Genomic DNA, 21,130 nt, shown 5'->3' on the forward strand with positions numbered 1-21,130 from the left:
GCCCAGGAGCTCGAAACCAGCCTGGGGAACCTAGTGAGGCCCTGTCTCTACTTTAATAAATAAAATAAAGGCTATGTGGAAAACAAAAATATGCAGTGAATCAAATGAAAAGTACAGAACATCCTATTGAGAATTAACTTAATGGCCGGGCACGGTGGCTCACGCCTGAATCCCAGCACTTTGGGAGGCCGAGACGGGCGGATCACGAGGTCAGGAGATCAAGGCCATCCTGGCTAACACGGTGAAACCCCGTCTCTACTAAAAAATACAAAAAAAAAAAAAACTAGCTGGGCGAGGTGGCGGGTGCCTGTAGTCCCAGCTACTCCGGAGGCTGAGGCAGGAGAATGGCGTGAACCCGGGAGGCAGAGCTTGCAGTGAGCTGAGATCCGTCCGGCCACTGCACTCTAGCCCGGGCGACAGAGCGAGACTCCGTCTCAAAAAAAAAAAAAAAAAAAAAAGAGAATTAACTTAATGGTCGGGTGCGGTGGCTCACGCCTGAATCCCGGCACTTTGGGAGGCCGAGGCGGGTGGATCAGTTGAGGTTAGGAGTTTGTGACCAGCCTGGCCGACATGGTGAAACGCGTCTCTATTAAAAATACAAAAATTAGCCAGGCGTGGTGGCGGGAGCCTATAATCCCAGCCACTCAGGAGGCTGAGGCAGAAGAATCGCTTGAGCCCTGGAGGCGGAGATTGCAGTAAACCAAGATCACGCCACTGCACTCCAGCCTGGGCAACAGAGTGAGACTCTGTCTCAAAAAAAAAAAAAAAAAGAGAGAGAGGAAAGAATTAACTTCATATATAATTCAGAATACAGAATAAGAATTCACTGCTGGCTATTCTGGGCACACTCCTATGGGGTAGCCTTGTTCCACAAGAAGCAGTAATATTAAAAAAAATAGTAATAAAATCAGGCCGGGCGCAGTGGCTCATATCTGTAATCCCAGCACTTTGGGAGGCTGAGGCAGGCAGATCACCTGAGGTTGGGAGTTCGAGACCAGCCTGACCAACATGGAGAAATCCCATCTCTGCTAAAAATCCTAAATTAGACAGGTGTGGTGGCATACACCTGCAATCCCAGCCACTTGGGAGGCTGAGGCAGAAGAATCACTTGAACCCGGGAGGTGGAGGTTGTGGTGAGCCGAGATCATGCCATTGCACTCCAGCCTGGGCAACAAGAGCAAAACTCTGTCTCAAAAAAAAAGAAAAAAAAATAGTAATAAAATCAAAAAGAAAAAAAAAAAAAAGAGTTTGCTGCTGGCTGCAGTGGCTCATGCCCATAATCCCCACAATTTGGGAGGCCAAAGCAGGAGGATGGATAGCTTGAGGCCAGCAGTTTGAGATCAACCTGGGCAACATAGCAAGATTCCATCTCTATAAATAAATAAATAAATAAAAATAATTCACTGAGATGGATGAACCTTGACAACATTATGCTCAGTGAAATAAGCCAGACACAAAAGGACAAATCCTGTGTGATTCCATTCACATGAGGTCCCCAGAGAAGTCAATATCCTAGAGAGAGACAGGAGAACGGTGGTTACTGGGGGGGGGGGGGGGGGGGGTGGGGAGGTTGTTTCATGGGGATGGAGTTTCAGCTGGGGAAGCTGAGTTCTGGAGGTGGACGGTGCTGACGGCTGCACGACGGTGTGAATGTACTTAGTGCCAGGGAACTGTGCCCTGAAAAGGAGTTAACATGGTAAACTGGAGATTATGTATATTTTACAATAAAAAGGTAATATCCCAATAATTAAGCCTCTTTATTATTATTTTTTTTGAAATGGAGTCTTGCTCTGTCACCCAGGCTGGAGTGCAGTGGCGAGATCTCGGCTCACTGCAAGCTCCGCCTCCCGAGTTCACGCCATTCTCCTCCCTCAGCCTCCCGAGCAGCTGGGACTACAGGTGCTGCCACCACACCCGGCTAATTTTTTGTATTTTTAGTAGAGACAGGGTTTCACCATGTTAGCCAGGATGGTCTTGATCTCCGGACCTCATGATCCACCCACCTCGGCCTCCCAAAGTACTGGGATTACAGGCATGAGCCACTGAGCCCGATCAAACCTCTAAATTATTATTAACGAGTACCCAGGATCAAACAGCCCAAGTGCGCTCAGCGAAGGCCCTTAAATAATGCTGCTTCTGGAACACAGTACTGGAGACCCAAAATGTTGACAACGGGAAAGAAATAAAGCAAGGTTCCCCAGAAGTAACAGAAGTTACGAAAAACATAGCAATAAAGGTTCACTGCATACTAAAGGCCACTTTTACCCGAAAGACTGGCTCTTTAGGAACAATGCTACCGTAGACTTTTCAAGAGATTTAAAGATAAGTACATAACAATAGCAATAATAATAAAAGGTACTCTATATGTCTACTGTATCTAGCCTTTCTAGATAAATACGGACCATCCATGGGTCTGACTATATTGATTGTTTTCTCTCTTGATCGTCTAGTGGCCTCTTCTGTTATCAGGGGCTGAGTTAATAGTTTAGATGAACTACAGCTTTGTTGTAGCTTTAATTAGAATTGGTTCCCAAGGGCTGGCCAGGCACAGTGGGTGGCTCACGCCTGTAATCCCAGCACTTTGGGAGGCTGAGGCAGGCAGATCACTTGAGGCCAGGAGTTCAAGACCAGCCTGGCCGACATGGCAAAACCCATCTCCGCTAAAAATACAAAAATTAGCCACATGTGATATGTGATTACATGCACCTGTAGTCCCAGCCACTTGGGAGGCTGAGGCACAAGAATCACTTGAACCTGGGAGGCGGAGGTTGCAGTGACCAGCGATCATGCCACTGCACTCCAGCCTGGGCAACATAGCAGAATTGTGAAAGAAGAAAGAAAGAAAGAGAAAGAAAAGGAAAAGAATTGGTTTCCAAAGGCTTTTACATCTTCTAAAGGCAAGACCATAACACTGCCTTTAGCAGAAGTTGGGATCCAGGGGCGCAGAGCAACTGTCTCATTTTTTCTGCTGTCCCCAGTCTTTGGCATTCGGCAGGCTCTGAGCACCATGCTTTACAAGGGGGCGTCTCTTTCAGTTCTCCAGCCACTTTCCCAACTGCATGGTCACTGTCTTGTTCTCACTGCAAGGCCCAGAATGCTGCAGTCATTACCTCTGCTCTCCTGCCCTATCTTCAGACCTTAGCAGATTCTGCGGCCTGCACCTCCAGGCTGGGGAAGGAGGAATTTCCAGAGCTCTATCATCAATAGGACTTACTAATGTGTTAACCGCCTGCCTCTCCAGCTAGAATGCAAGTTCCATGAGGCCAGGAGCCGCTGTCTGTTTTGAGCAGTGCTGTACACCCTATGCCTTGAGTAGTACTTCCTGGCACAAGGAAGGTGCTCTTCAAGTATTCGCCCAGTGAGTGAATGAATACATTCTAGCACGTTAATAAGAGAAAGACCATTTCAAGGCCAAAATAAATTAATCTATTTTGCTTAGAAGGGTTAATCTGTGGTCATTATGACAGTTCTATTAAATAACCCAGTATTCAGTATTTCATAGAGATTATACTTACAGGGAAAGTTTGTGGTTACCTGTCAGGAATCTGAAAATAAAGATGCTTTTATTTCAACTTCTAGGGAATCTGGACTTCTACCACTGCAGCCTTGACCTCCCCGGCTCAGGTGATCCTCCCATGTAAGCCTCCCAAGTGGCTGGGAGTACAGGTATACCAGAACATGCCTAACTCTTTTGTTTGTTTTTTGTAAAGATGGGGTTCTACTACGTTGCCCAGACTGGTCTTAAACTCCTGGCCTCAAGCGATCCTCCTGTCTGGGCCTCCCAAACTACTGGAATTATAGGCATGAGCCACCAAGCCCAGCTGCTTTTATTATTTTTAAACTGACACATAATAATGGTACATATTTATGGGGAACAGTGTTATATTTCCATATATGTATATAATACGTACTGTATACAAATGTTTGTATACATTATGTAGTGTATGCATATAGAGAATACACTTTGTGCACTGTATATACATATAAATATGTCTACAATGTATACTATGTACAATGTATAATCTGTACAAATATGTGTATACAACATATATGCATACAATGTGCAATGTGTAAAAATCAGGGTAATTAGCATATCTATCTCAAACACTTGTGTTGGAAACATTCAAACTCCACTCTTCTAGCTATTTGAAAAACATAATAAATTGTAAATTACAGTCATTCCATACTGCTCTAGGACCCTAGAACTTATTCGTCCTATCTAGTCATATTTTTGTATCCACTAGCCAACCTTTGGCTAGCCCTCTCCCCACCCTTCCTTGCCTCTCATAACTACTATTCTACTCTCTCCTTCTAGAAGATCAACTCTTTTCACATCCACGTATGAGTGGGAACGTGCAGTATTTATCTTTCTGTGCCTGGCTTATTTCACTTAACATAATCTCCTCCAAGCTCATCCATGTTGCCACGAAAGACAGAATTTCATTATTTTTGGTGGCCAAATAGTATTCTCTTGGGTAAATAGAAAACACTTTCTTCATCCACTCATCTGCAGGTGGCCACTCGGGTGGATTCTAGATCATGGCTATTGAGTGTTATGATAAATATAGGAGTGCAGCTATCTCTTCAACATACTGATTTCCTTTACTTTGGATATATCCCCAGCAGTACGATTGCTGGATCATACGGTAGTTCTATTTGTGGTTTTTTGAGGAACCTTTATACTGTTCTCCATAGTGGCAGTACTAATTTACATTCCTATATTGTGTAAGTTTCTCTTTCCCACATACTCACAGGCATTTATTTTTTGTCTTTTTGATCACAGCTATTCTAACTTGGGTAAGAGCATATCTCATTGGGGTTTTGATTTGCATTTCCCTAATTAATGATGCTGATCATTTTTTCATATACCTGTTGGTCATTTGTGTGTCTTCTTTGGAGATGACTACTCAACTCATTTGTCCATTTTAAAATCTAACTTTTTCTGTTCACTTGTTTCAGTTCCTTAAATTCCCCTCTATTTTCTCCCATTCCGTAGACTGTCTCTTCACTCTGTTGATAGTTTCCTTTGCTGTGCAGAAGCTTTTTGATTTGATGTAATCCCATTTATCTCACTTCACTTTGTTGCCTGTACTTTTAAGGACTTCTCCATAATTTTTCTCCAATCTTTGCCCAGACCTAGGCAATACTATTCTAGACACAGGAACGGGCAAAGATTTCATGACAAAGACACCAAAAGCAATCACAAGAAAGGCAAAAATTGACAAATGGGAACTAATTAAACTGAGGAGCTTTTGCACAACAAAAGAAACTATCCACAGAGTAAACAGATGACCCACAGAATGGGAGAAAATTTTTGCAAAATATGCGTCTGACACAGGCGTCATATCCAGCATCTGTAAGGAACATACACACATTTACAAGAAAAAAAACCCCATTAAAAAGTGGGCAAAGGACAGGAACAGACACTTTTCACAAGAAGACATACATATGGCTAACAGGCATACGAAAAAAAGTTCAGCCGGGTGCGGTGGCTCACGCCTGTAATCCAGGCACTTTGGCAGGTCAAGGCGGGTGGATCATGAGGTCAGGAGATCAAGACTATCCTGGCTAACATGGTGAAACGCCGTCTCTACTAAAAATACAAAAAAATTAGCCAGGCGTGGTGGCGGGCACCTGTAGTCCCAGCTACTCAGGTGGGAGAATGGCGTGAACCCAGGAGGCGGCGCTTGCAGTGAGGCGAGATCACGCCACTGCACTCCATCCTGGGCGACAGAGCAAGACTCCATCTCAAGACAAAAAATAAAAATAAAAATAAAAATAAAAATAAAAAGCTCAACATCACTGATCGTTAGATAAATGCAAATCAAAATCACAATGAGGATGGACGCGGTGGCTCACACCTGCAATCCCAGCACTTTGGGAGGCCAAAGTAGGTGGATCACTTGAGGTCCGGAGTTTGAGACCAGCCTGGCCAACATGGTGAAACCCCGTCTCTACTAAAAATACAAAAATTAGCCAGGCAAGGTGGGGCGCCTGTGGTGCCAGCTACCCAGGAGACTGAGGCAGGAGAATCACTTGAACCTGGCAGGTAGAGGTTACAGCAAGCCAAGATTGTGCCACTGCAATCTAGCCTGGGTGATAAAGTGAGACTCCATCTCAAACAAAACAAAACAAAAAAAACCACAATGAGGCCAGGCGTGGTGGCTCATGCCTATAATCCTAGTACTTTGGGAGGCCGAGGCAGGTGGATCACTTGAGGTCAGGAGTTCAAGATCAGCCTGGCCAACATGGTGAAACCCCGTCTCTACTAAAAATACAAAAATTAGCTGGGTATGGTGGCGCACACCTCTAATCCCAGCAGAATCGCTTGTGCCCAGGAGGCACAGGCTGCAGAGAGCTGAGATCACGCCACTGCACTCTAGCCTGGGTAACAGAGCCAGACTCTGTCTCTTAAAAAAAAAATACAGTGAGATACCATCTTAACACCAGTCAGAATGGCTGCTATTAAAAGGTCAAAAATTGAAAGATGCTGGAGAAGTTGCAGAGCAAAAGGAATGCTTATGCACTGTTGGTGGGAGTGTAAATTAGTTCAACCATTGTGGAAAACAATGTGGTAATTCCACAAATGCCATTCACTCCGGCAATCCCATGACTGAGTATATACCAAAAACAATGTAAATCGCTCACTTATAAACAAACATGTTCATGTGTGTTCACTGCAGCACAACTCACAGTAGCAAAGACACGGAATCAAACGAAATGCCCATCAATGGTAGACTGGATAAAGCAAATGTGGTACACACACCATGGAATACTATGCAGCCCTGAAAAAGAATGAGTTCAGCTCCTTTGCAGGAACATGGGTGGAGTTGGAGGCCATTATCCTTAGCAAACTAACTCAGGAACAGAAAATCAAATACCACATGTTCTTGCTTATAAGTGGGAGCTAAATGATGAGAACACAGGGACACAGAGAGGGGAACAACACACACTGGGGCTTATCGGAGGGGGAGGATGGGAAGAGGGAGAGGATCAGGAAAAATAACTAATGGGTACTAGGCTTAATATTTGGGTCACGAGGCCGGGCGCGGTGGCTCAAGCCTGTAATCCCAGCACTTTGGGAGGCCGAGACGGGGGGATCACAAGGTCAGGGGATCGAGACCATCCTGGCTAACCCAGTGAAACCCCGCCTCTACTAAAAAAATACAAAAAACTAGCCAGGCGAGCGCCTATAGTCCCAGCTACTCGGGAGGCTGAGGCAGAAGAATGGTGTAAACCCGGGAGGCAGAGCTTGCAGTGAGCTGAGATCTGGCCACTGCACTCCAGCCTGGGTGACAGAGCGAGACTCCGTCTCAAAAAAAAAAAAAAAAAAAAAAAATTTGGGTCATGAAATAATCTGTACAAAAAAACCCCATAACACAAGTTTATCTATATAACAAACCTGGGGCCGGGCGCGGTGGCTCAAGCCTGTAATCCCAGCACTTTGGGAGGCCGAGATGGGTGGATCACGAGGTCAGGAGATCGAGACCATCCTGGCTAACACGGTGAAACCCCGTCTCTACTAAAAAATACAAAAAAAAAACTAGCCGGGCGAGGTGGCGGGCGCCTGTAGTCCCAGCTACTCGGGAGACTGAGGTAGGAGAATAGCGTGAACCCGGGAGGCGGAGCTTGCAGTGAGCTGAGATCCGGCCACTGCACTCCAGCCTGGGTGACAGAGCGAGACTCTGTCTCAAAAAAAAAAACAAACCTGCACATGTACTCCTGAACTTAAAAATTAAAAAATAAATAAATAAACTTTTTCTGGTAATATTTTCTTGGGCTAAAGGGGAGGTCATTATGTTTGGATCAGAGGTCAGGATTATATATATTGCCAATATTCCTCTCCTATAGGCCTGCATTATGCAAAGGTATAAATGACTTAGAGTTCACAACGCCTTTGACCTAGCAGTTCCACTTATAGGGATCTATCTCAGCGAAGTCATTGGACAGAGAAAGCTAAGGATGCTTACGAAAGCACGCGGCTACAGTGCAGTGGCATGATCCCAGCTCGCTGCAACCTCCAACTCCCGGGTTCAAGCGATTCTCCTGCCTCAGGCTCCTGAGTAGCTGGGATTACAAGCACATGACACCACGCCTGGCTAATTTTTTTTTTTTTTTGTATTTTTAGTAGAGACGGCTTTTCACCATGTTGGCCAGGCTGGTCTTGAACTCCTGACCTCAGGTGATCCAACCGCCTCGGCCTCCCAAAGTGCTGGGACTACAGGCGTGAGCCACTGTGCCCCGCTTATTCTTGATAGTTTTGATGTCTTAAAATGTTAAAAGAACGTGTGTTACTTCTGTCATTAGAAACAGGAATGGAGTCACTACAGAGCCCACCAGGACTCCGGGCGCACGGTGTAGGAGCCATTCTTCCCAGATTCATGTAGATAAGCACAACTCTACCACTTACGTATCTTGCGTTTGTTCCCGGAACTGTGAGAAAGAGATTCCCTCCAGAGCGGCCCAGGTGTCCTCAGGCTGGCTCCAGGCGTCCTTGTGCCGCGGGGCCAGTTCCATACAGCAGTGCAGGACAGGCAGAGTGCCCAGCCAGTGGTACATACTTTTGTCCATGCACCTTTGGCACAGGTTCACCAGGTACAGCTGCCAGCTGGAAGGGAATAAAGATCCCGCAGTGAGCTGGGTTGGCCAGGGAGTCGTCTCCCTGGGGGTCTGGAGTCCCAACGGGAAGCAAACACCAGACGCACAGAGCAGGAGGAGCAACACACATGGCAGAGCAGAGTTTAACTCGCACAGGAGCCACAGAGTAACTCGCACAGGAGACAGGGCTTCCCTCAGCCCCCAGCCTAGGGCGTCAAGGTCCTTCGCGGGCTCTTGCCGAATCCCCACAACAAACTCCCAGGACGGATCGCTTCTTGGCCTTTTGGCTAAGATCAAGTGTAGTAACAAACTCCCAGGACGGGGAGCGATCTCAGAGGCAGAGGTCCTGGCTAAGTAGTCAACGCGGGGTCCTGCCTGACAGAGCCGGGATTTGAACCCAGGCCATCTGGCAACAGTAAATCTAAATATAAAGCAACTTGTAAAATTTATTTTCATTGTTTAGAGACAGTCTCACTCTGTCATCAAGGCAGTGTGGTGGTGCGATCGTTACAACCTCGAACTCTTGGGCTCGAGGGATCCTCCTGCCTCAGTCTCTCAAGTGCTGAAATTACAGGTGCACCACCACACCCAGCTACTTTTTTTTTTTTTTTTTTTGAAACAGAGTCTCACTCTGTTGGCCAGGCTGAAGTGCAATGGCACAATCTCGGCTCACTGCAACCTCCACCTCCCGGGTTCAAGCAATTCTCCTGTCTCAGCCTCCCGAGTAAGTGGGACTACAGGTGCCCGCCAACATGCCTGGCTAATTTTTTGTATTTGTATTTTTAGTAGAGATAGGGTTTCACCATGTTGGCCAGTTAAATTTTTTATTTTAATTTTTGTTTCCCAGGCTGATCCAGAACTCCTGGGCTCAAGTAATCCCTCCTGCCTCAGCCTCCCAAAGCACTGGGATTACAGGTGTGAGCCATAATGCCCGGCCAAAACAATTTTTTTTTTTTTTGAGATGAAGTCTTGCTCTGTCGCCTACGCTGGAGTGCAGTGGCGTGATCTCGGCTCACTGCAACCTCTGCCTCCTGGTTCAAGCAATTCTCCTACCTCGGTCTCCTGAGAAGCTGAGATTACAGGCATGCATCACCACGCCCAGCTAATTTTTGCATTTTTAGTAGAGACAGGGTTTTACCATGTTGGTCAGGCTGGTCTCCAACTCCTGACCTCGTGATCCGCCTGCCTCAACCTCCCAAAGTGCTGGGATTTCAGGCATGAGCCACCACGCCCGGCCCCAAAACAACTTTTTAAATGTAAGGGGTGGGCCCATGAACAATACATGGTGAATGTGCTGCAGTCAAAATATATTAATGATTCCTCATACTTTAAACACTGGCACTAACTTTGTACATTGCCTTGCCACCATTCCTCCTGTTTGTCAAAATGTGCAGCATTTATCTGGGTGTTTTATATTTGTAAAACCACGCCAGGCACAGTGGCTCATGCCTATAATCCCAACACTTTGGGAGGCCGAGGCAGGTAGATCACTTCAACTCGGCAGCTCAAGACCACCGGGGCAACATGGCGAAACCCCGTCTCTACAATAAATACAAAAATTAGCTGCAAGTGGTGGTGTGCATCTGTAGTCCCAGCTATTCAGGAGGCTGAGGTGGGAGAACCACCTGAGTCTGTGAGGTTGAAGCTGTAGTGAGCCGTGACTGCTCCACTGCAGCCCAGCCTGGGGGAACAGAGTAAGACCCTGTCTGAAAACAACAAATAAATAAATGTATAAAACCAAGAGGCAGATGTCGTGATAAGACATGCTGGTCAGGAAAGGCTACCTCATGTCATTCTCAAGTTCAAATCAACACACACAGAATGCTGGGAGAGTGTGACCATCAGAGCTCAGTGGGATCTGAGCAGGTCTTCCCACCAAGTCAAAGGCCATCACCTTCTCACCACCAAACATTTCAGGCCCGGGACAGTCACACTGTGTTTCCTGAACTAGACACGGCACAGGCAGGGGCATCGGAGGAACATTCACGCTGCTTCTGCAGATGTCCTTGAGGGAATGTGTTCAGGCCGGCATCATGCCACAACCTCCTAAATGCGTGCACACAGAGGCTGCTCGTGGTATGACACGAAGCTTCAAAAAGCAGGGTATTCAGTCCGGGCGCGGTGGCTCACGCCTACAATCCCAGCACTTTGGGAGGCCAAGGTGGGTGGACCACTTGAGGTCAGGAGTTCGAGACCAGCCTGGCCAACATGGCCAAAACCCTTCTCTACTAAAAATACAAAAATTAGCCATGTGTGGTAGTGTGCACCTGTAGTCCCTGCTACTAAGGAGGCTGAAGCAGGAGAATTGCCTGAACCTGGGAGGCGGAGGCTGCGGTGAGCCAAGATTGCGCCACTGGACTCCAGCCTGGGTCACAGAGTGAGACACCGTCTAGGGAAAACAAACAAAGCAGGGTATTCAACAGAAGACAGAATATCATAAAAATAAGACAGATGCTAGGAAAAACTACTGCCATGACTACAATGAGTCATTATCATAGCTATAAAAACATTTTAACAAAAAATAATAATACCTCTGAGATGCCCCAAGGATGTGGCTTAGGTCACAGTGAAGCTCATCTGGTGAGCTGGCATCCGAGGACAGGAGGTGACACACCAAGGTCAGGTCGTCTTCTGATAACAAAAACTGAAATTTTTCCACTACAAAAAGGACAATCAAGCCCATTTTCAGTTTACTCCTCACTGGGCAGTCTTTAGGGAAAAGGTCCGCGCTTTTTCTCTCCAGAAATGGTGCCATGTGCTTTTGCAGATATTCCCACAGGTCTTTCTTCACCTGATGGTGGGAGAAGAGGAAGATGCATGAACCGTGAACTTGAATTCATCAGAGGTGTCCAGAACCGCCCCAGCACCACAGCTAGGGCAGCAGACCCCATCCGTGCCCCCCACCACACCTGCGCGAGCTACAGGAGCAGCTGCGGTGCAGCCAAGACCCTGGCATGAGGGCTCAGGCAGGGCCCCTGAGGCTCACCAGCGCTCAGTTTCACCTCAGAAACAGCTCCAGGCTGGCCTGAAACCCACCCAGGCTGCACCGCAGTGTGGGAAAAGGTGTAGTGAGGGAGGGTTCCCCGTTCCTTCCACTCTCCCTCCAAGGCCAGGGGAGGACTCAGGACTGGGGTGGGGTGGGGTTCAGATTACAACAACCAGGAAAAGGAGGAAAATGGGGAGGGCAGGGAAATTACAAGACACGGTGGTAGGAGAAAAGGTCAGAAACTTCTACAGATGCCCATCTGCAGCCTGGCCCACAGAGTCAAGGGGTCATCCGGCCACTAGCAGGTCAGGTGAGGCTCCTGCCCAGAAGGTAGAGCAGCTGGTGGCAAGCCTGATACCTCTTTCTCCCCATACTGCAAAGCGGTCCACCGCTGTGCCTGTCCTTCATAAATCATAGGCTCTCGCACGACAAAATAAAACTGCTGGAACTGGGTGAAGAAGTTGTTGAGGTTGATGGTATCCCAGGTCTGCAGGATGCTGAAGATGCTGTCCAGCATGACCGTGGCGGCAATCTGCTTCCCCTTCACCAGGTCCTTCTTCATGAAGTCTGTGATATGGTTCATGATTTTCTGAAATTTCCCAGGAGGCCTCATACAAACTATGTCATCGTACTGATGCCAGTCTGAGAGGGACAGAAAGAACGAGAGTCTACCTAAGACCGTCAAAACCCTGGAGACCCAGACGCTGGCCTAGAAGGCTGGTCATGACTGGCACAGAGATGGAGTCAACGGGCCAGAGGAAGGGAGGAAGGGAAAAGCAAAAACCTGCACACTGACGACGGCCAGACTCACTCCATCTGGCTTCTTATCTGAGGCCGGCCCCGTGCAAACAGACATCCTAGACGTCCCACAGTGATGAGTGGAAAGCCCAGGGTCGTGAAATGCAGCGGGCCTGAGATTGCAACGGATCTCTAAGTGTGTAGCTCAGCAAACTTGGTAAACAACTTCCTTAAACATCATCACAAGGAGGTGGAACGTGTCATACAGAAACCACATCCCTCACTAGCAACTGAGCACTGTCCCGGTCAATCACTGAGTTGGTTTCCTCTGTACTAGGAATGGGACACAGCCCCTGGAGGAAGGTACAGGCTGCCCAGCAGGCACAGACGGCCTTTGGCATGGTGGCTGGCACAGGGCAAGGGCTGAATTCATGACTGTTCTTAAGCTCCATTGCAAACGATGTTTGAGTGCAGACCTCATTACAGAGAACCCAGTGAGGTCACTGCAAAATAATTAGAAAACACAAGAGGTCAATGAGATAGTCAGAGGCCACGTGAAGACATACAAACAGAAGTAAAAATCAGGCAGAAACGGGAAGCACCCTGACAGGCCTCCTGAGCCCCCTACTGTGCTTTGGCTCCCCACCTGACAGTTGTCTAGACTGGCAGGCCCACCCACCCCAGCTCTGCATCCTGGGCTCAGCAGGGCTTGCAACTGTTTAGTTCACCTCAGTCATCACCTCCTTGTGGAAGCTTCTGCCGACCTCCGGCTCAAATCCTCTACCACGTGCCTTTTTTTGTTTTTTGTTTTTTTTTTTTTGAGACGGAGTCTCACTCTGTCACCCAGGCTGGAGTGCTGTGGCCAGATCTTGGCTCACTGCAAGTTCCGCCTCCCGGATTTACGCCATTCTCCTGCCTCAGCCTCCCGAGTAGCTGGGACTACAGGTGCCCGCCACCTCGCCCGGCTAGTTTTTTGTATTTTTAGTAGAGATGGGGTTTCACTGTGTTGGCCAGGATGGTCTCGATCTCCTGACCTCGTGATCCGCCCGTCTCGGCCTCCCAAAGTGCAGGGATTACAGGCGTGAGCCACCCCGCCTGGCCACCACACGCCCTTTTAACTGAGCTATCAATGCCACGGCATTTATAAGAGAAGGAATTCCATATTTATATATATAGAATTCCATATTTAAATATATTTATATATGGAATTACTGGACTAAGGCCTATTCTCTCAAAGCTTAAGTTCTCAGAGTACACTCTCTAGCTAGCAAAAATCATGTCTGGCTGGGCACAGTGGCTCACGTCTTAATTCCAGCACTTTGGGAGGCCAAGATGGGCAGATTGCTTGAGCCCACGAGTTTGAGATCAGACTGGGCAACATAGCAAGACCAGTCTCTCCAAAAAAAGTATGAAAAATTAGCCAGGCATGGTGGCACACGCCTGTAGGCCCAGCTACTTGGGGGACTGAAGGGGGAGGATCAGTTGAGCCCTGGTAGTTGAGGCTGTAATGAGCTGAGATCGTGCCATTGCACTCTAGCCTGGGTGACAGAGCGGGATCCTGTCTCAAAAAAAAAATTATGTTTACAAAAACGAAAAAATAAATACTTTATAAAGTTCTTAGGACTTCTGTCTTTGTCCAAGGTGGAATGACAGGGACTAAATTTACATTCTCCCGTATCTGCCTAAAACAACATATGAACAACATAAACAGTAAAACAACCGTTTTCAAGACACCGGACACCGCGGGGCAGGGAGCGGAAAGCAATAACCAGTTGACCCCAGCTCACTTCCTTGAGTTTCAGTGTCACTGTGCAGGGAGGAGAGCCAGGGGAAGCCCAGGACGCCCCAGCTGAGGAGGCAGTGCTGGGAGTCCAGGTGATCAAGAGAGCCCAAGTTTGTAGACAGAGAACTCAGGTGGTGGACCCCTGAGAGAGGCATGGAGGGGCCCAGAGGGCTCTGCGAGAAGGGGAGCGCCCGCCTCTATCTAAGGGGAGCTGACACACTGGGGATGGCAGCCAGCAGGAGCCTGCAGATGGGACTCTGGGCGTCATCTCCAGTCAACCATCTGAAAACCTCGAGAGAAGGACAAGTTCCAGTAGCCTCCTGGTCACTGCACTTGTCCCTGACCCAGCTTCCAGGCCTTTGCTGCCCCTCTGTTCCTAGTCGCAGCCCTTCTGGCTTCGTGTTCTCTCCTTTCCCTTAATTAAAAATCCTTTCCAGCTGGGCGCAGTGGCTCACACCTGTAATCTCAACACTTTGGGAGGCCGAGACGGGCAGATCACCTGAGCTCAAGACCAGTTGGCCAACATGGTGAACCCCCGTCTCTACTAAAAATGCAAAAGTTAGCCGGGGGTGGTGGCAGGCTCCTGTAATCCCAGCTACCCGGGAGGCTGAGGCAGGAGAATTGCTTGACCCCGGGAAGCGGAGGTTGCAGTGAGCCGAGATTGCACCACTGCACTCCAGCCTGAGCGACAGACTCCATCTCAAAAAACAAACAAAAAAATCTGCAAGTGAGTGGGTAAGTCACACTGAGCTCAAAGGAGAAGCCAACACATCTTTAACCAACCAGGGACACAACCCAAAGTCAGTGTCACTGAACCTCGAGGCTGGGGAGGGGCCATTGTGGAGCAAAGAGGCCCTCACTGCCCAGGCAAAGTCTGTGGTCTCCAGAGAGACGCGTCCAGTACCGCAGGGCTGGCATCTGCACTCCGGAAGGGTAAGCAGACAGCCTCCTGCCACGACTTACCTCCTGAGCCCAAAAGTGAAGATTTTATGAACAGACAGCGGTTGACATGCTCGCCCTCTTTCTGCTGGCGCTTGTAGATGAACTCAAACTCAGCAGGGCCCTTGTTATTACAAATGACGTACTTGTAAGGAATGTATTTATTTAGGTATTCCTTGGAAATGACGACGCTGCCTTCAACAAGAACGCCATCATGATGTAAGTCTCTGGGAATGAACAGGATATAGTTGGTTATCCAAAATTCCCATCCCGGAAATTTTAGTTCTTCTCAAACACAGCATGGAGTGCAAAGCTACAAATTGATGTGGACCAAGAGGAGGCTTCAAGAACAAGAAAAGAAACCCTGGCAAGGCTGGGTTCAGTGGCCCATGCCTGAAATCCCAACACCATGGGAGGCTGAGGTGGGAGGACTTCTCGAGTTCAGAAGTCAAGGCTGCATTGACCTGTGATCCCACCACTGCACTCCAGCCTGGGTGACAGAGCAAGATTCTGTCTTGGATAAACAAAGCTGGGCACGGTGGCCCAGGAGACTGAGGCTGCAGTGAGTCACGATTGTACTCCCGCCTAGGCAACAGAGCAAGATCCCCTCTCTAAAAAAACAGTGTAATAAAGAAAGATTACTTTAAAAAAAAAAAAAAAAGGTCCATGATGGAATGTGACACAGAAATGCATGGCCAGGAAGAGCTGTCTGAAATATTCATCTTCCAAAAGCCAAAGAATGTCATCAACTCACTTGATAAAAATTATTTAAAGCCTGGACGCAGTGGCTCATGCCTGTAATCCCAGCACTTTGGGAGGCCTAGGCAGGTGGATCACCTGAGATCAGGAGTTTGAGACTAGCCTGGCCAGCATTTAGCAGAAACTCCATCTCTACTAAAAATACAAAAATTAGCCGGGCATGGTGGTGGGCGCCTGTAATCCCAGCTACTTGGGAGGCTGAGGCATGAGAATCGCTTGAACCCAGGAGGCGGAGGCTGCAGTGAGCCGAGATCAGCGCCACTGCACTCCAGCCTGGGTAACACAGCAAGACTCTGTCTCAAAAAAAAAAAAAATTTTTTTTTTAAATACATGTCACAGGCTAGGCATCCTATGCCTTGCCTGAGGGATTCCTCCCAAGCCTACAGACACGCCCACCTGGTGCAGTGCAGCTCGCAGACATTCCTGCTCCATTTCGGCTCTCCGAGTTCTTCTCCCCCTCTGATGAAGACTTTATGGTGGTCGGGATTGAAGGAGAAATGATTAGAGATGATGGCGTGGAAGTACACGGTGACTCCTCTGCCCGGGCTCAGCGTCCTGGTGGAAAACCAAAACAGAAATCTGATTCCCGCGAGATCTGTCCACCTGCCATGTACATGCACGAACATGCACACACACACACGTGCACACAGGTACACGCAGTTACACAAAAGCACATGCACACGCGCGCACATATCCGCGCACGTGCACAAGCACGAACACACGACATGCACACACAGGCACATGCACACACGCACACACAGGCACATGGTCCTTGTGTTCCTAATGCACACTATCACACCCTAGCAAAAATGCAAGCACAGGCCGGGCGCAGTGGCTCAAGCCTGTAATCCCAGCACTTTGGGAGGCCGAGACGGGCGGATCACGAGGTCAGGAGATCGAGACCATCCTGGCTAACACGGTGAAACCCCGTCTCTACTAAAAAAATACAAAAAACTAGCCGGGCGAGGCGGCGGGCGCCTGTAGTCCCAGCTGTCGGGAGACTGAGGCAGGAGAATGGCGTAAACCCGGGAGGCGGAGCTTGCAGTGAGCTGAGATCTGGCCACTGCACTCCAGTCCGGGCAACAGAGCGAGACTCCGCCTCAAAAAAAAAAAAAAAAAAAAAAAAAAAATGCAAGCACATCCATGTCTGACACACGACCCCCTGGGGGGTCGTCTCTTCCCTGTCTCCAAAATGGAGGAAGAACAGGTGGCCAATCCCTGCCCATCTCTGAAGTGCTGCGGGCAGTGGCAGGAGGCACCAGCAGGTGTCTGAGCCAGAACAGCCCCTCTCCTAGTTCCAAAAGGCCCATGCTGGCTCCAGGACCCCAGGGGCTATTAGGAAACAAGAAACTGGCACAGGTGCCCGCCCTGTCCACCTCCTAAGTGGTTCCCTTTTCCCCCAAAGTTAAACTTGCCAAAACGGTTGACTAGAAGGACAGCCTGGATACCCCCTGGGAGTTGTGCAGGGAGAGGTGTGCTGGGCTCTCAGGCAGGGCCTCCTCTGCTCCCCTGTGGGGTCATCCCTACCTTGCCTTCACCTCCTGGACACCCGCTTTCTGTTTTTTTTGCTCCTTCTCCTTTTTCGCACCAGCTGCACTTTTGTTCTTCCCCTCTGGCTTCCTGGGGTCTTCAGGCTCCCCTTGCTTATTTTTACCGACTTTTTCTCCAGCCGTAGCCGTCTCGTCCTTGGTCTTGGTCTCAGCTTCCTGGAACAAGGAAGCAAACCCCGATCTTCAAGGCTGGTCTCCACATTTTCTTTTCTTTTTTTTGAGATGGAGTCTCGCTCTTATTCCCCAGGCTGGAGGGCAGTGGCGCAATCTCAGCGCACTGCAACCTCCGCCTCCCAGGTTCAAGCAATCCTCCTGCCACAGCCTCCCGCATAGCTGGGATTACAGGCACACAACACCATGGCTGGCTAATTTTTGTATTTTTAGTAGAGACGGGGCCAGACTGGTCTTAAACTCCTGACCTCAGGTGATGCACCCGCCTGGGCCTCCCAAGTGCTGAGATTACAGGTGTGAGCCGCCGCACCCATCCCAGCCTCCACATCGACCCCTACAGGGGATGCTTCTCACAGCGGACTGAGTGACCACAACTCTTCCCTGCTTGGGACCTTCCAGTGCCATTGGGGTCACTAATCACAGTCTCCAGGGGCGCCGCTCTCCATCCTCATTGGTGGCCTCTCCTCCCCCAACTCCTCCTGGGAGCACTGGTGTCCCTGCTGCTCTGGGAACAGGCCCACCCCACACTACCCCAGGGCCCCTGCACATGACCTTCCCATTGTCTGGAACACATCCCAGACACCTCTGGGACCACCCCTCACCACCTCCTCAGAGAGGCCTTGCCCAGCCACTCGGGCTGTGGGGGGCCACAGTACCGCGGGGCCCACCCCAGTGCCCTCTCCCCTCCCTCCCTCCACGCTCTTCTCACTGCTGAGGTCGGTTTCCTGACTCTCTCTCCTCCAGAATGTGAGCACCCCGAAGGCCAGGGCTTTGTCTGAATCACGGCTATATCCTCAGCACTTACATATTCACTGAATAATTAAACGAAAGAGGGGCAGCCGTGGGCAGGACGAGGGCCTCCTGGAGCCGGCAGGCAGGAAGGAGACGCACCTGGCAGTGTGTTTTGGAAGCAGGAGTGGTTGCTGGCGGCTGTTGCATTCCCTGGATCTTCTCTTTCATTTCCTTCCCGGCCCCTTTAACTGCATCGGCTGGCTCAGCTGCAGCATCAACTGCCTGCAAGACCCCAAACACCAAAGTCAAGGTGACAAAATGGACCAGGGTGACTCTGACATGGTTTAAGGGTCAGTATCTGCCACAAGCCTAGGGACAGGATGGGCCGGCATCCCGGGTGGAGAGGCAGCCCTCCCACCCCACGTAGGCAGAAGGGCCCAGAGGACACCGTCCCTGGCAGAGAAGCAACGCCAGCACCTTGCAGCAGAGCCCAGGTGCCGAGGGCTCAGTGCCACTCCCGGCCACCTCTCTCGGATGACTCACCGTAGAGGCTGGGGTCCCCGCCTGCTGCCTGGTGGTCTGCGGTTCTGTCCGGGCTCAGAGCTGCCCCCTTTTGACTCAGGCAACAGGAGCTCCTGGGCGGCATCTTCAGTCCCAGAACAGCCTTCACCAGCAGAGGTGGGGGAACCGGGCCCCTCCTGGGACAGGCCTCTGCCCCGAGAGGGGATGGAAGCGTCCTTGTCCTCCCCTTCTGTGCGGTCCTGGGGTTGGGAGCTGCTCTGAGCCTCACCTCCTGTGGCCACTCCTGCTTCTCCCAAAGCCTGAGCCTGCAGGGGGCTGTCACCAACCTTGGTGGGCATGGAGGGACTGTCACCCTCCAGTGGTGTGGTGGCTGTGCCCGGGGGCTGGCTCGGCTGGCCAGTCGGGCCACTCTGCTGGGCGTGGCTGTGGGGCAGGGCTGTGTCCTGAGGCTCCGGGTTTGAAAGCAAAGTCAGATGACAGGGGCTGGCAGGAGACAGGGGCAAGGAATCCAGCCCTGAGGAAGCAGAGTTGTTCAGATTCTTTTTCTTCTTCCTTTTCTTCTTTTTGCTCTAAACAAAAAGAGAGACACTCACTTTATTTCTTAGATTTAGTGTACTCTAGCCCACGTTTCCCTCCAACTTTCTCTTCCATTTCTCAACTGCATCAAGCTTCGCTTAACCAAAGTACCTAACACCTGTTAGATCTGCAATTACCTGGAAAGAATGAAATTAAGAAACAGAAGTTGGGGATGGGCAGGGTCAGGGGCAAGAGGCCTTGAAGTGCTTTTACCACACTCAGCACGGTCATGGCCAGGCAGAGACCCTCACACAGGCTCACTGCTTATTGGGCATCCACAGACATGGATATTTATTTATAAATTTGAGCAAGGTCTCCGTCTGTCGCCCAGGCTGGAGTGCAGTGGTGCAATCCTGGCTCACTGTAGCCTCGACCTCCTGGGCTCAAGTGATCCTCCCACCTCAGCCTCCTGAGTAGCTGGGACTACAGGTGAGCATCACTGCGCCCAGCTAATTTTTCGTTCGTTTGTTTGTTTTGTGTAGAAACAGGGTTTCGTCATGTTGCCCTAGCTGGTTTTGAACTCTGGGACTCAGGCGATCTGCCCTCCTCGGCCTCCCGAAATCCTGGAGTTACAGGCGTGAACCACCATTCCCAGCTGGTTTTAAAAAATGCTTTGTAGAGACAGAGTCTCACTATGTTGCTCAGGCTGATCTCCAACACCCAGGCTCAGGCAATCCTCCCATCTTGGCCTCCCAAAGTGTGGGATTACACACGTGAGCCACCGTGCCTGGCCTGGTTTTGAACATTAGAAAGCACATACAGGCTTTCCACATTTTATGCACCTCTATAAAATATTTCGTACACAAAATTTGAAATGAGAAAGAGGAGACTAAAAAATGAGTAGCAGCTGCCTCCGCACCCTCAGCAGGCACAGCCAGGCTCAAAGGCACATCCAGGTTCAGGGGTACCGTCCCCACCTTGGAACCAGGACTGCACCTGGTGGGAGGAGGCTGCCAGGACCCTGGGACCCCACAGGCATCTCCCAGAGGATGGTGCTCAGGGGTGCGTGCTGATCGGGTCACTACAGGAAAGTGACTTGTAGATCCCCTGAAACCTGGTGGTGTGTGATGAGGGCCCTGAACTGCCAGGCAGCAGGTGTGAACCTGTGCCCACTCCACGCCCCCCACCTCCTGCACCCACATACCCGGGAAGACCCGCACACACTGAGGTGCAGCCCAGGGGCTAATCTACCCTCTCCTCAGCAACTGGTAGCGAGGGGACTAGGAAGAGCCACAGGGTCCCATCACTGCCACTTCAGGAGCCCCTCGGCTGAGGGCTGGCCCCTGTGTGGCCCCAGGAGGAGGCTCCATTCCCACCCGCCCAGGGCACGGCGAAGCGGCAGCTGGACAGGACTGCGCCCCAGGGCTTCCAGGAGGCCAGGCCGACACTGCAAGCCCTTCTCTCTCACACACGACTGCACTTCCTGCCAGAACCAGGGCCAGAAATTCCGATTTTCTCATCCTTTTTAAATTCAGAGGAAACCCATGCTCAGTGTACACAAAGCACAGGAGGCCCCCCCACCCCCCGCCACCTGCCCCCCGACCCATAACATCTCCCCAGGCCACAGTTCGGCTCTAGCCTCCCACTCGGCCTGTGTCCCTGATGCCGACCCCAGGCCACCAACCCACCACACCGCTGAGAGCACCTGGTCCCGTTCCTGGGAGCAAGCACCACCCCTGAAATGGCACACTTGGCGCGTTTGGGTGCAGACAGGGAAGGCTCACTCCCAGCACAGATGACTCTAAAACGGCGCTTCATTGAGATCTGGCCACTGCA

The 21,130-nt window shown here is 50.1% G+C and overlaps 1 protein-coding gene across 1 annotated transcript in view; it reads right to left on the minus strand.

Moving 5' to 3' along the window:
• Nucleotides 1-21,130, minus strand: part of LOC104655002 (E3 ubiquitin-protein ligase RNF213) — a 122,584-nt gene that overhangs the window by 94,850 nt on the left and 6,604 nt on the right. The window contains 9 exon segments of the mRNA XM_030923792.1: nucleotides 8,411-8,608; nucleotides 11,130-11,389; nucleotides 11,943-12,226; nucleotides 15,069-15,271; nucleotides 16,200-16,358; nucleotides 17,331-17,509; nucleotides 18,416-18,538; nucleotides 18,800-18,846; nucleotides 18,849-19,347. Of these exon segments, the coding sequence (XP_030779652.1) occupies nucleotides 8,411-8,608; nucleotides 11,130-11,389; nucleotides 11,943-12,226; nucleotides 15,069-15,271; nucleotides 16,200-16,358; nucleotides 17,331-17,509; nucleotides 18,416-18,538; nucleotides 18,800-18,846; nucleotides 18,849-19,116 (1,721 nt within the window). The 5' untranslated portion in view covers nucleotides 19,117-19,347.

Source organism: Rhinopithecus roxellana, chromosome 19 (assembly GCF_007565055.1).
Source record: "Rhinopithecus roxellana isolate Shanxi Qingling chromosome 19, ASM756505v1, whole genome shotgun sequence".
Taxonomy (NCBI): Eukaryota; Metazoa; Chordata; class Mammalia; order Primates; family Cercopithecidae; genus Rhinopithecus; species Rhinopithecus roxellana.